Source organism: Coccinella septempunctata, chromosome 8, assembly GCF_907165205.1.
Source record: "Coccinella septempunctata chromosome 8, icCocSept1.1, whole genome shotgun sequence".
Lineage (NCBI taxonomy): Eukaryota > Metazoa > Arthropoda > Insecta > Coleoptera > Coccinellidae > Coccinella > Coccinella septempunctata.
Window position 1 is genome coordinate 18,512,136 of NC_058196.1, and position 13,581 is coordinate 18,525,716.

General features: G+C 37.8%; 1 protein-coding gene across 2 annotated transcripts in view; it reads right to left on the reverse strand.

The window, feature by feature from the left end:
- Positions 1-903: 903 nt before the first annotated feature.
- LOC123319276 (protein artichoke) overlaps positions 904-13,581 on the reverse strand; it is a 99,238-nt gene continuing 86,560 nt past the window's right edge. For both annotated transcript variants that reach the window (XM_044906148.1, XM_044906149.1), the window contains one exon: positions 904-1,743. In XM_044906148.1, coding sequence (XP_044762083.1) covers positions 1,171-1,743 — 573 coding nt within the window. In that variant the 3' untranslated portion in view covers positions 904-1,170. The remainder of the gene's footprint in view (positions 1,744-13,581) is intronic.

Here is a 13,581-nt window from a genome sequence, read left to right on the forward strand (position 1 = left end):
TGACGTTGTAACTATATTCTTCTTACGGCCGGTTTCATAATCAAACCTAAAGTCCCTTTAATTTTGAAGCCTCCTTTAACCCTCCTAAAAATGACACTAAAGAAAGCTTTAAGCTTAAAGTGAATTTGATTATGAAACTGGACGTAAGACAGCTGTTTATAAAGCAGTCGTCCTCCCAACGCTTTTTTACGGAAGCGAAAGCTGGACGCCCTACAGGCGACATATTAAACAGCTAGAATAAACGCAACAACGTCATTTAACACAGATAATGCACATAAAATGGTTCCACAAAGTTTCGAATGCAGAAGTCTTGCAGCGCGCGAGTTGTAAAACAATTGAGACTCAAGTAACGAGGGCCCGACTGAGATGGAGCGGCCACATTCTGAGGATGCAAGACACAAGACTCCGCAAAATAGCTCTGTATGACAGAGGGAGCCCGGAAACCAGGAGGCCAGTATAAGCGGTTTAAGGATACACTACATTAATCCCTAAAATCAGATAATGCCAATCATAACTGGGAACAACTAGCGTTAGACAGGTCACAGTGGAGATCTATGGTGCACAGTTATAATGGAGACTCGAGAAGAATACAGCGGCGGCCAGATCTGGTTGGTGACTATCTATGCCCGGAGTGTGGAAGGATCTGTAGGTCACGGTTGGGTCTCTTCAGTCACAGGAGGGCACACAGTCGCAATCAGCCCTGAGAAATTATAAGTCTGTTCTTTTTTTTATGTCTTTTTGCAGATTTATTCCCGGTAACGGGATACAGCAATGAAAGGAATATATTCTTCCACACCGCATACACTATATACCTACTGATACTGAGTTCGAAAAATACACTCCGTTGCCTTTCTCTACTTCTCTTTTCATCTAATCTTTTCCACTCGATTAAAAGAACGATAGGAGTAGATAAAGGTGACGTAGTGTATTTTTTGAACTAAGTGAGAGATGTCGCATTCATCGTCTAGCTCATTCGATTTCCTTATTGTCAAAAGTTCAATTTGATGAGGTTGAAAAAATTTAGTACTTCTCTAAGCCTTTTGTGGTATATACCATGTAGGTGCAAACATGTTTACTAATGGAGGTATTACTGAATGTCCAATATTGTTGAGGAAACTTATAAATGTATGACATCGTATAAAATTAACAAACTGTTTAGTGATACCATTTCTAGTTTATGGTTGTTGTGTTCATATTCGTAATGAAGTGCGGATGTCCTCCAGTAGTACTGTGATGGGCGCCTGCTTCTCCACTTTGTATCGAAAAATGTCTGTACGATATATACTCCGGAGGTACCCCAGGCTGATCTCTTTTGATGGCCTGTCTCTGCTTTTTGACCTTGAGATATCCCAGAATGGATACTAACACTATGAAAACAATGAAGCCCATACAACAACCTATTATTAAACCGAGTCTGCGCGTTAGTATGGATGGTGGTCCTCCCAGTCCATGTTCAGGGGCACCAACACCGATCAGCATGGAATCTGGCATGCTCAATGTGGCAACCTCGGAACACTTACTCGTGGGAGAGTCCGCGAGCAATGGCAACATCGCGTCACTGTACACTTCCATTGAATTATTGTTGTCAGGTCGTAAACGCGCGGCTAGATGCGATTCTGCAGTTTCCCGTCGTTGCGAGGCCCAATTGCCCATAGCCAGAACACATATCAGGTACTTCGTGCCAGGCAGCAATTTGTGAAGTCTCACGGAGCGGGAAGAGCGATCCAACATTTTTCCTCGTATCTAGAAGAAAATGCCATTTTAAATTTATACTACTAAGGCAGTAAATTCGCTTACGATGAAGGGTAAAGGCCCATAAAACCAAAATGAAAAAATTATTCGCTGCTTGATCAAAGTTTCGCTAAACATCTATTTATATACCAGTTGTCGCAAATAATGAAAATTACGTTATATGAAATGATTAACGGTAATCAAAACTATATGTTCGATATCTGTTTTTCGGAAGAATGTTCATTTTACCAACGGAATTGTAAGTCGGCATAACTGTCAGTGGCGGAGTAACCTAACTGGGGGCCCTAAGCGCAATACAAATCTGGGGCCCCTACTAAGAACAACTGCAATGTAGGACACAGACATATCTTATGTAAATACATACCGAGGGCTTTTTTTTTTTTGATTTATCTTTATTTCAATACGAACAAGAAAAAAGAGTCAGGATAAAAATAATAAGAAAAATAAATAAACATATTTGAATAATTGAAAATATATAAATAGAAACTAATGCAACTATTTTATTCTATAGGAAAGAAAAACAAAAAACTACTGAACAAAATTGAAATATTCACAAAAACCATAAAAACAAAAAAAACATCTTTTTATTCAATTTTAATGAAATAAATAATCGCCTCTATTTTGGTCATAGGTTTTTCGTGATCACTTACACTCAATTGCAATAGGACCTCTCTAATATTTTTGTAGCTTTCAGGTAAGACACGTACAGCATCAGCTCTTGATGACCATCTATACTCCATTCACATTTATTTTAGCAGTCGGTTGGCCATGAAATGATTTTTTCAAGTTTTTGTAACTAGATCGGAGTAAGGTTGGCACTCATGAAATGTCGTTAATGTCATAACGCCGTTGCCACAACAAATATCAATTCTTATTACGAAAATGCCGAAAGCAATTGAAAAAAGAGACAGGGTTTCAGGAAGTGCTATTTAGAATTCAGGTACGCTCATTCAAATAGTTATACCCTGATATTCTAAAATCCACAATACGTCAGAATATAGCGAACATATTCAATGTAAGAGAATTTATATAATGTTTCATCTGAATCTAAATGACTTATATTTTAGCTGAATATTTCCACAATCAGAAAGATTGTAAATGAAGAGAATGACAAAAAATTTCCTTCTATTGGGAGACCCAAAAAAGCGGTGGCATTTGAGAATTTTATGTTTGAGTGATTTAATGCGAAAAGTTTACTACAGGATTTTCGATGAATGTCATCGTCAAAAAAGAAAAATAGAAAATTGATTTTTCTATTTTTCATTTGACTTGTCCTATACATTGTGAATGTCTTAAGATACCAATAAATACCTAATTATTATTATTACATCATCAATGTATTAAGATGAACAGCCACAATTACGCGCCAGTTGTCATGTTAATTGTTTAATCATGTGAAATTTTTGTTCAGAGGTGAAGTTCATTTTGTATTTTCCATGCAAACAACTGGATTTGCTATGCCTTCAACCAGCTTGTATAAACTTCAATTATGTTCGTCACATATTGTCCGAAGAGATTCGACATTGTCATAAAATACGTAATAACAGAAACTTTTACGTAGAACGGGCAACATAGCGTTGATTTAAAACCCAAAAATGTTTTGACAAGCGTCATAACCCCAAATTTTCGTACTATACAGAGTGAATTGTGTCAAATTTCCATGGCCAACCGACTGCTAAAATAAAAGTGAATGAAGTATATGTTATAATTCGCCAAACCATAGATATTTCCCAAACATGATTTAGATTTTTGTCATTATGTTCATATACAATCCTTATATCCTTCAATAGTTTCACTTCAAATGAATGAAATGTAATGGATGCATTCATTAAAACTTTTCTTGGAAAAAACGAATCATATCAGTTCAGTATAGGATGGTTTATGCTACATAATTTATCTTTACAGCTCACAAGATGACTTCTATAAATAATTATATTTCACAACAGTTGACACATCACAAAAAAAAGAACTAAAAATAATTTTTTCTTCTAGCTTGTGGAAAACACGGTTTGACGTTTGGAAAGAAGTAAGTTTCCAAACTAGTGCGGAAAGAGGCTCTTTCCGCACGCATATGCAGCTTCCATCCTCAGCGGAGAAAAAAAACACGATTTTTTCGCGATTTTTTCGATTTTTGACAAACTTGCGTTCGGCGCTCGAGGTCACAAGCTTGGATTATTCATTAGGCAAACATCATAAACTAGTCTGCAAGAAATCAGAACTACCGGATTTGACGCATGCTGTGATGTATAAAGTTTTTTAAAAGACCCAATATCTACAACACCAAAATTCTGGTAAGTCTGCCAGAAATCCTTCATACAGATATCAGCCTGGAGAATTAAACTCTAGAACAGGTCGAGCAGTTCAAATACTTGGGCAGCTTCATAAATACTAGGGCTAAGCTAGACACGGAAATACACAACCGTATCAATTCGGCATCACGTATCAATCTAAAGACCAAGACAGCTGTTTATAAAGCAGTGGTCCTCCCAACGCTTCTTCACGCAAGCGAAACCTGGACGCCCTACAGGCGACATATTAAACAGCTTCAACAAACGCAACAACGTCATTTAAGACAAATAATGCACATCAGATGGTTCCATAAAGTTTCGAATGCAAAGTCTACGACCAAGACTAAGACTAAGATGGAGTATGCATTCTTAGGATGCAAGACACAAGACTCCCCAAAATAGCTCTGTATAGGGCCAATTCACAGAGGGAGACCGAAAACCAGGAGGCCAGTATAAGCGGTTTAAGAATATACTACATCAATCCCTAAAATCAGTTAATGCCAATCATAACTGGAAACAACTAGCGTTAGACAGGTCACAGTGGAGGTCTTTGGTGCACAGTTATAATAGAGACTCGAGAAGGATACAGCGGCGGCCAGATCTGGTTGGTGACTATCCATGCCCGGAGTGTGGAAGGATCTGTAGTTCACGGTTGGGTCATAGTCACAGGAGGGCACACAGTCGCAATTAGCACTAAGAAATTATAAGTCTGTCCGCACCGTTTTGTTTTTTTGTCTTTTCGTAGATTTACTCCCGGTAACGGGATACAACAAGGAAAAGAGTTACTAGACTGTAATTTTTAATTCCAAAAACGACAGATGAAAGGGTCGGAAAGGGTGACACCCCTCCAAAATTGGATATCATTTGTGGTTTAGTTCAATATTATTGAACATTGAATATCTTATAAAGCTATATATAAGAGGGCCTGAAGCGGTCAAAACTTCTTAGGCCCGGTTGTTCAATTCGTGATTAAAGTTAATCCTGGATTAATTTTGACATTTCCATTCAAATCTGTCACGTTAATCCAGGATTAACTTTATTCTCGGCTTAAACCTTAATTGAACAACCGAGCCTTAATGTGATTCCACTCATGAAAAAATAATGAACTACATTGCGCAAAAAAATTAACGCACATTATGGAAATCTCAAATTTATTCTACAACTGAAGGTGTTCTCAATGATAATTATTTTCATCAGAATTATGCATGCATATGTTATCCACTTTCAACGGTTTTCTTCAATACAGAGGTTTTTTCCCAGCAGGAATAAAAAAAAAGATATTATTAGATTTTGAATGTATTGGCACCATTCTAAAATCAGTTGTTCTCGATCAATTCTAGTGATCAATAGTTTTTCTTTCGTTTGATTTTCTACACTCGATCGCTATGCAACGCGAAACACGCAATTTGACCCAAGAGGAATGTGCCCAAGCGGTAGTTTTGCGAAATGAAGGGTGGACATACACAAGAATTGCAGAAAGGTTTGGACTTTCCCATACAAGTGTGTCCAGAATGTTGCAGCAATTCAGGGAGACAGGTATGAATGTCCGAAGACCAGGACAGGGTAGACCACGGGTAACAACTGCCATTCAAGAACGTTACTGGAGTGTTTCTTCGTTGAGACAACGGTTTGCAACCGCTCGCCTCCTTCAAATTCAGCTTGAGCAAACTCATGAGGTGCAAATTAGCACTCAGACAATAAGAAATTGCCTCAGAGAATATGATTTAAGGCCTCGTGTCGCGGTAAGAGGCCCAGCTCTTACCCCAGCCCATCGAAGGGCGCGTTTGTATTTTGCGAGAGAGCATATCCATTGGGAAGAGGCCGATTGGGAAAGAGTTCTCTTCACAGATGAGTCTAGATTCTGCCTCTACCATTGACGTTCCCTTGTATACAGACGTCCACATGAAAGATATGCTAAGTGCAATTTCCTGAATACTCTACTGGTTTTGGGGGAGGATCGATTATGGTATGGGGTGTAATATCTTTGACTGCTCGCACAGACCTCGTGGTCGTTGATAATGGAGCTATGAATGCTGATAAGTATATAAGGAACATTCTTGAAGAGCATGTAGTGCCATTTGCCCCATACATTGGTGAAAATTTCATTTTTATGGACGATAATGCCAGACCCCATCGTGCGCGCATCGTTCAGGAGTACCTTGAAGAGGTTGAAGTCTCTCGGATGGAATGGCCAGCAAGTCCACATCTCAATCCGATTGAGCAGGTTTGGGACAACCTCAATAGAAGGCTGAGAAGTTCAGAAAATCATCCAGCTACTCTTAATGACTTAGGAATCCAACTCGGAGAAATCTGGGAAGGATTAGATCAGAACATTTTAAGATCACTCATTTTGAGTATCAATCGTCGTTGCCGAGCTGTAATTAACGCAAGGGGTGGAAATACCAAGTATTAAATCATTTATCAGCATTTCAGTATTTTGAAAATTGTTCATTTCTCTTCTTTCACATAAGACTCGGTGAAATCCTGAATTGTCTTGTTTCGTTCAAAACCTTCCCGAGAGAACATAAAAAATAAGTTATAAAGTCAATGTAGAGTTAACTTTCATTAAAATTGAGATTTTCAGAATGTGCGTTAACTTTTTTGCGCAGTGTACATTTATGGTTTCCGCTTGTAGAATTACTCATTGGCAACCCTGTTTTCGAAAATCTTGAAGATGATAAGAAAGGGCTTTCAATTTTTCCCTACGACGCTGACGTCTAATGATAATATTGCTAAAAGATAAAGCGATTCGAAGCATTTCCATAACTCTGAGTTAATATTATAAATTGCTTGTTTGTTGAGTTTTCTTGTATAACATATTTCAGTTATCGTTAATAATGCCTCCATCTCACAATTTTAAACTAATCGAAAAAACAGGGCTGCGTAACATCAGGATCCACTCAGGCATATGAAACGAGCCTAATCCTCGCTGAAAACAGAGCGATCAGTTTCTCTACCCGTGAAATTTTCCGTCTAAATATAAATCAGAGAAGTTTTTCCATTCTGCGAGCATTTATGAACGAAATACAACCCAGGTAAAACGAATGTAAATTTTCGGTAATTGCAATTAATTCCCGGCGTGGCCATGCGCGAAGATCGTTAGAAGTTCCCCCGATTGAAAGTTCTGGCCGCTCACCTGGCTCGTAAACTAGGTCGATTAATTGTTAATGACTTTGAAAACTGCTTTTTTTATAGTTGGGGTGGGAAGCGGGATTTGTATCTGGGGCGGAAACTGCCGATTTTGGCTTAGTGAAAGGGAAATTATAGTTTCGTTATCCTGGATTTCATGAAAGGATATAAAAGCGAATTTATTTCTTTCAGTAGACATTGAAAATATAAACTGCTCCACATGAGTTAGAGATATTGACTTAAATTGCAAAAAATATAGTTAAAATAGGATTTTTGTGATGAAAATTCATATTAATATGATTTCAAGTTGCAAATTAATTTTAGCCTGTCGGTCTGCAGCGTATAGAGGGTGGTTAAGAAAAATCGAGTAAAATAACGAAATTTCATTCCCAGAGAATTCAAGCATTTTAAGACTATCAATACAATGTATGGCCTCCACGGGCATCAATAACAGCTTGACATCTTCTTTGCATACTACACACGAGGTTGTTGAACATTTATGAGGAATTTGGTTTCATGAACGGGACAGAAGCTCTCTCAGATCATTTAAAGATTCTGGGATAGGTTGCTGATTATCTAATCTTCTTTGAAGCATATTCCATGCATGTTCTATGCAATTCAAATCTGGTGAGTGCGGAGGTATTGGTAAATGTGGAATACCAAGCTCCTCGCGTGCATTCTCAACTATGGCTGCACGGTGCGGTCTAGCGTCATCGTCTAGAAATTGAAAAGTTTCACCAATAGCAGCGTGAAAATTTGGCACAACATTGTCAATGACATGCTCCCTATAGTATAAGGCGCTCATATTCACAGGACAAATGTGTAGACCTGTGCTCCCGTTGAAACATATCCCGGCCCATACCATAACACTACCATCTCGGAATGGATAGACTTCTTGGACATAGCGACGATTATGGGGTATGAGTGGGATTGCCCATACCCTTACTCTTCGAGAATCTGAAAATCGTCCATATCTGGATTCATCAGTGAAAAGGACACTAGGCCATTGATCGTTCCAATTGATATGTTGCCTTGCCCATTCCAGTCTTTGACGCTTATGGTCACGTGTTAATGGAACTCCTCTTACTGGACGTCTAGAACCTAGATTCATCTCTCTCAAACGTCGTCTGATGGTTTCGATGGAAACTTGGATCCCATCTGCATTTTGAAGAGTATTCCGTAGCATTCTATACGAAGATGTAGGGTTTCTTCTCGCCGAAACGGTGATGAAACGATCCTGAGCAGGTGTTTTTCGTCGCCCACCAAGCCTTGGTCTTTCCAACACGAAACCTGTCTTCCTGAACCTATACCAAAGACTTTGGCTGACTTAGAGCCTTTCCGCTACAACAACCTGAGTTAGGCCACCCTGTAGCATTCCGATAGCCCTATTAGCCTCAGCATTTGTTAATTTACGTCTTGGCATTTTCAGAAAACTCGTTTCAAATCGAAGCCTTTGATAAACTGACTTAATTTCAAAATAAGAACATTCATAAAGCATATCCAAAGAACCAAACTTCAGAAAAAAGGCGACCAGATTGACGAAATGTCTCATACTGATTTTTATTGGATCGATTCAAGTTGTTATTGAGTTTTAAATGATTTTACAGCGATTTTCTCGAAGATTATATACTTTTAAAAACGATTGAATACGATATCCCTAACGCTTGTGGAGCAGTTTATTTGGGGTTGTATTTTCATTTTTGTCACTACGAAGATGACCAAAAGTAAAGCAGTAATAATTCAAACACTCTCAAATTGAATAACCCCATAAATATATCAAAAACTGCAATAGAAGAACATTAGATATTGAACATTGAGGAATCGTTTCTTGTCCTTTTGATTGAATCATATCAGTTTGATAAAATCTCCGAATGTTGATGAGAAAATAATGATCCACCGTGTTCCAGCCGAAGCACGCTTGCCTTTATATATCTAGACCTGTTAATAGTTTTTTCTACGAGCGTGCTCGTGCAACCCTTTTTCCGCACGCATTTCGAGTTGCAAAGAGTCACTGTCGCGCACGCAAATGTTAAAGAGTAAATTGAATTCTGTCATGTCTCTATGCACCGAATGCCAACGATGAGATACCCATGTTAACGACATGCAGATTTATGTCTGTCATTATACTAGATGAGTCTTTGTTTTGTACAACAGAAGATTATTGAGTTCAAAAGAAACACTTTTTTCCTATATCATTTTTTCCGATTCGGCACTGATTAAAAGATATAGCCATTGTTAGTTTTCATAATGAGCTATTCCACCCCTGTAAAAACAAAATTATATACTTTATAACTAGCTAAATCTGTGACATTACACGTCTGTGGCTTTTTCGAACAGATTTGTATACACCCAATTTTTCAAATTTTCAGAAATTCTTTAATTTTTGAACATTAAATTGCTCGAAAACGGCGCATTATACGAGAAAACTTTTATATTACAAAACGTTCAAATATTCATTAGATAGCGCCCAACTTAGTTCCAAGAGCTGGGTTCTTTGAATTCTTGGTATTTTTATGGTACGTAATGGTTCTAATGAGAAAACTGGAAGACAGTTCATTCATTAATCAATTTGTTTATTGTCATAAAGAGACCGTATCATAAGAAAATCATAAATAAAGCACCAAGAAACTATACTGACACACAGGTCTTGTATATGTCGGTTTTTTTTGTGTGGTTCTGAAAATTCTATCGAAATCTAATCTAATCTAATCGAAAATAATACGATTACCGAAAGTAGCTATTTTCTGGGCACTTTTTTCCTTTATTCCATTTTGCGTACCTGATTTCTTATCACCAAAATAGCTACGACACCTCCAGTGTTTACAATTCTGTCGTATATGTATGTCTCGTAATTCAAGAAATGCAATCGTTTATATATGACTGATTCTTGTTTCTTGTAAGGCTGAAATATCTGGTTTTCTCTCTGATATTATTTGATCTATCTTAGATTTTCGAGTTCTGACCACGTTCAGTGGAGATTTTTTACATTTCATTCTCAGTTTACAAAATAATTTTGTTGTATAAAGGTGTCTAGATCTAGATGATCAGCGGATTCAGAGACTTTTTACCTACAGATTAGTCGTTAGTTTTGCCAGATTTTTCTTACTGTTGCTGTTTCATTTGCGCTGGATTAATTGCTTTTTTATTCGTCTTGTCTTCTTTGATTGTGAACATTACTTTCTACTGGACTTTCTGTGCAGTTGTTGTGCAGATTTTTGGCCACTTCCCTTTATTCTTGTCGCCAGCTTGAAGTCACTACATTCTTTGTAGTTTGCTCGATGGCCTTCTGTTACACAAGATGTGGCATTTCTTCCTTCACCTTTTTTAGTGAGTTCACCCAATAAACACACACGTGTATTATACGTTTATATGTGGTGGAGGACGTTGATTGAGGGTTACTCGTTGAATTTTGTAACGTTATTTCGAAACCTACATTCCACCATACGTTCATTTCACCTAAAATCGACGTTTATAATTTAGCTGATTACTGATTACAACTTGAAACGTTGTAATTTCAGTGTACCCTCAACGTGTATTCAATAGGAAGCGAGAAACATTAAATTAACGTTGAATACCATACCATTCAACAACTCGTTACTGGAGTCACCAATATGTAACGTGTCTTTAGCGTACTTCCTCAACCTATATTCAATAGGAAATAAAAAACATTACATCAACGTTGTAAACCAAATCATTCAACAACTCGTTACTGTAGCCACGAATATGAAATTGAATTAAGAGCAAGGAACATTACAATGACGTTGAAGACTAAAGATTAATCTTTGTTGAAGACAAAACTATCCAAGATACCCTTTCTGTAGTCACTATTATGAAACTGAATCGTTTCCTTGTCATGCAAAGTGGTAAATATTGAAAAAGAATGAGTGGCATGTATATGGCTTAGTAAGAGCAAAACCGATCACTTTTTTATAATGGATTGAGTATGTTCTACCAGTTACCATTAGTTATGAGATCAGCCTTTTATTTGAATCCATTCAAGAGACTGATATGTCCGCTATGTCACTGTAACACTAGAACGAAACGTATTTCCTGAAGACATTTTGCCGGTTTCTCAAGGTAGCGTGACTTGAAGAACTCAACGTTACTTCCACGTATCTGTGTTTATTGGGCTTGGGCACAGTCTTTGACGCTATGGCTTTCCATTCATTACGCACACCTCCAGGAGCATTTGTTTTGTAAATTCTAGATTCCTCGTTAAAGGAGGAGCTTTATTACGTGCGCGTTCAGTTATAGTGAGGTTTGTTGATTTTCTCCTCAATCAATTATCTTAACTAGCGATTTATTATGGAACGTTGCATGAACGAAGCCGCGGGTTTAAGGTAATCTCTAATAATATTCGTAGTCATAGTGAAAACCTCATGATATGACTCAAGAATCCTTTCTGATCTCGAATTCACGCCTATGTAATCTATAACTGTGCTGCAAAACACGACACAAAATTAGACACTGCATATCTGTATCATCGGAACGAACGTTGAGGCCAAAAATGTAATATTTAGCAAGAACAGAGGTTTGTGTCTCTAGTCTCTGAGTAATTAAAAATGAACGCCGTTTATTTTCTTCCAATTTGATATTGTGCGTACCTATATAATATTAATAATAACATCGCCAAGGATGCCTCAGTGGCGGACGATAGCTGTCGTTATGGCTGTGCGACACATGAAACTATCCAGCACATCACCGGGGGATGTCAGAAGTTCGCGGGCACGGAGTACAAAAATAGACATGATGCTGTTGCCAAGATTCTTCACCAAGAATTGGCACTAAAACACCAACTTCTAATTTCGAAAAAGGTTCCTTATTACAATTATACGAAGGCGTAGAAGGGCCACATAATATTTTAAAAATATTTTTCCTTAAATTCCGACTTTGAAGTCGGAATTTAGTTAAATTCCGAGTTCAAAGTCGGAATTTAACAAAATTCCGAGTTCAAAGTCGGAATTTAACAAAATTCTGAGTTCAAAGTCGGAATTTAACTAAATTCCGAGTTCAAAGTCGGATCGTTAAATTCCGACTTTGAACTCGGAATTTAACTAAATTCCGACTTCAAAGTCGGAATTTAAGGAAAAATATTTTTAAAATATTATGTGGCCCTTCTACGCCTTCGTACAATTACCATCCGGATGCTGTGCTGGAAAATGAACATCACAAGCTCTACTGGGATCGCACGGTTCTCACAGACCGGAAAATAACCCACAATAGACCAGACCTCATATTGCTCAATAAGGATGAGGACACAGCACTATTCATCGACGTGGCAATTCCAAAAAATAACAATCTCCTAGATAGGCACACTGAAAAAATTTCAAAATACAGAGATCTCGAGGAACAAACCAGAAGACAGTGGAAGCTGAAAGATATAAAGACCATCCCTGTTGTCATTTCATCTACAGGCCTGATACCGAAGAAACTACTAGAGAACTTGAGGAGACTTCAGTTGGACGAAAATGTTTATAAAGTCACGCAGAAGGCGGTACTGCTCGGAACGGCGAGAACTGTACGCAAGTACATGGGGAATGCAGAGGAACACCGTCTGCTCCGACAGGAAGTGCGGGTGGAGCAGGAATCCAACCTACAGCAGGGAGCCGAGGAGCGACCCGGACCCGACCACCACCACGAGCCCGAAAACCTGGAAAGGGCTCCAACAGAACTTAATCCTCTTGATATCTGAGATATCTGGGATAAGTGAATTTTCCTCTGGAGAGGAGTGTGAAAGCCGCAAGGCTAAAGTCATAATAATAATTTATTGATCCTTTGAGACAAATCAATGTATAGGATAGGTCATATAGAAAGAAAAAAAAAAATACATTAGCTTATGACTATGACATCATTGAGGTAATCATTTACACTATAATAACATCTATTTAACATTAACTTCTTAACAGCTTTTTTGAATTTGCTGGAATCAAGATTTTGAATATTGTGGGGCAGATGGTTATAAAGTTTAATGCATTGATAGGAAGGAGACTTCACAAACCTAGTTGTTCTATGCTTGGGAACAAATAACATTCTCCCACTTCTGGTACCATAATTATGAAAACTAGACAACTGTACAACACTTTATAGGATGAAGCACTGTATAATTTTTTTTCAAGTTGCAGTAAATCTCCATTCTTATAATGATGTTGATAGCTTGATATCTTGAAAGGAAATTTTGTCAAAAAAATAACTTATGAATGGCTGCTTTGAAAAAATAGCTGTCGAAACATTAGCCTCGTGTTCAGTTTCTTATACGGCAATATTCTGTTTTTTTTGTGTGTACAAAGTATACGACCTCTTTGCGTCTTATGAATTTCTGTTCCATCGTATGCCTAGTAATGAAGAAGCGAACCAAATCAAGAAACACATCCTAACCCCAATTTGAAGGAAAACAAGTTCTCTCGTCCGAAGA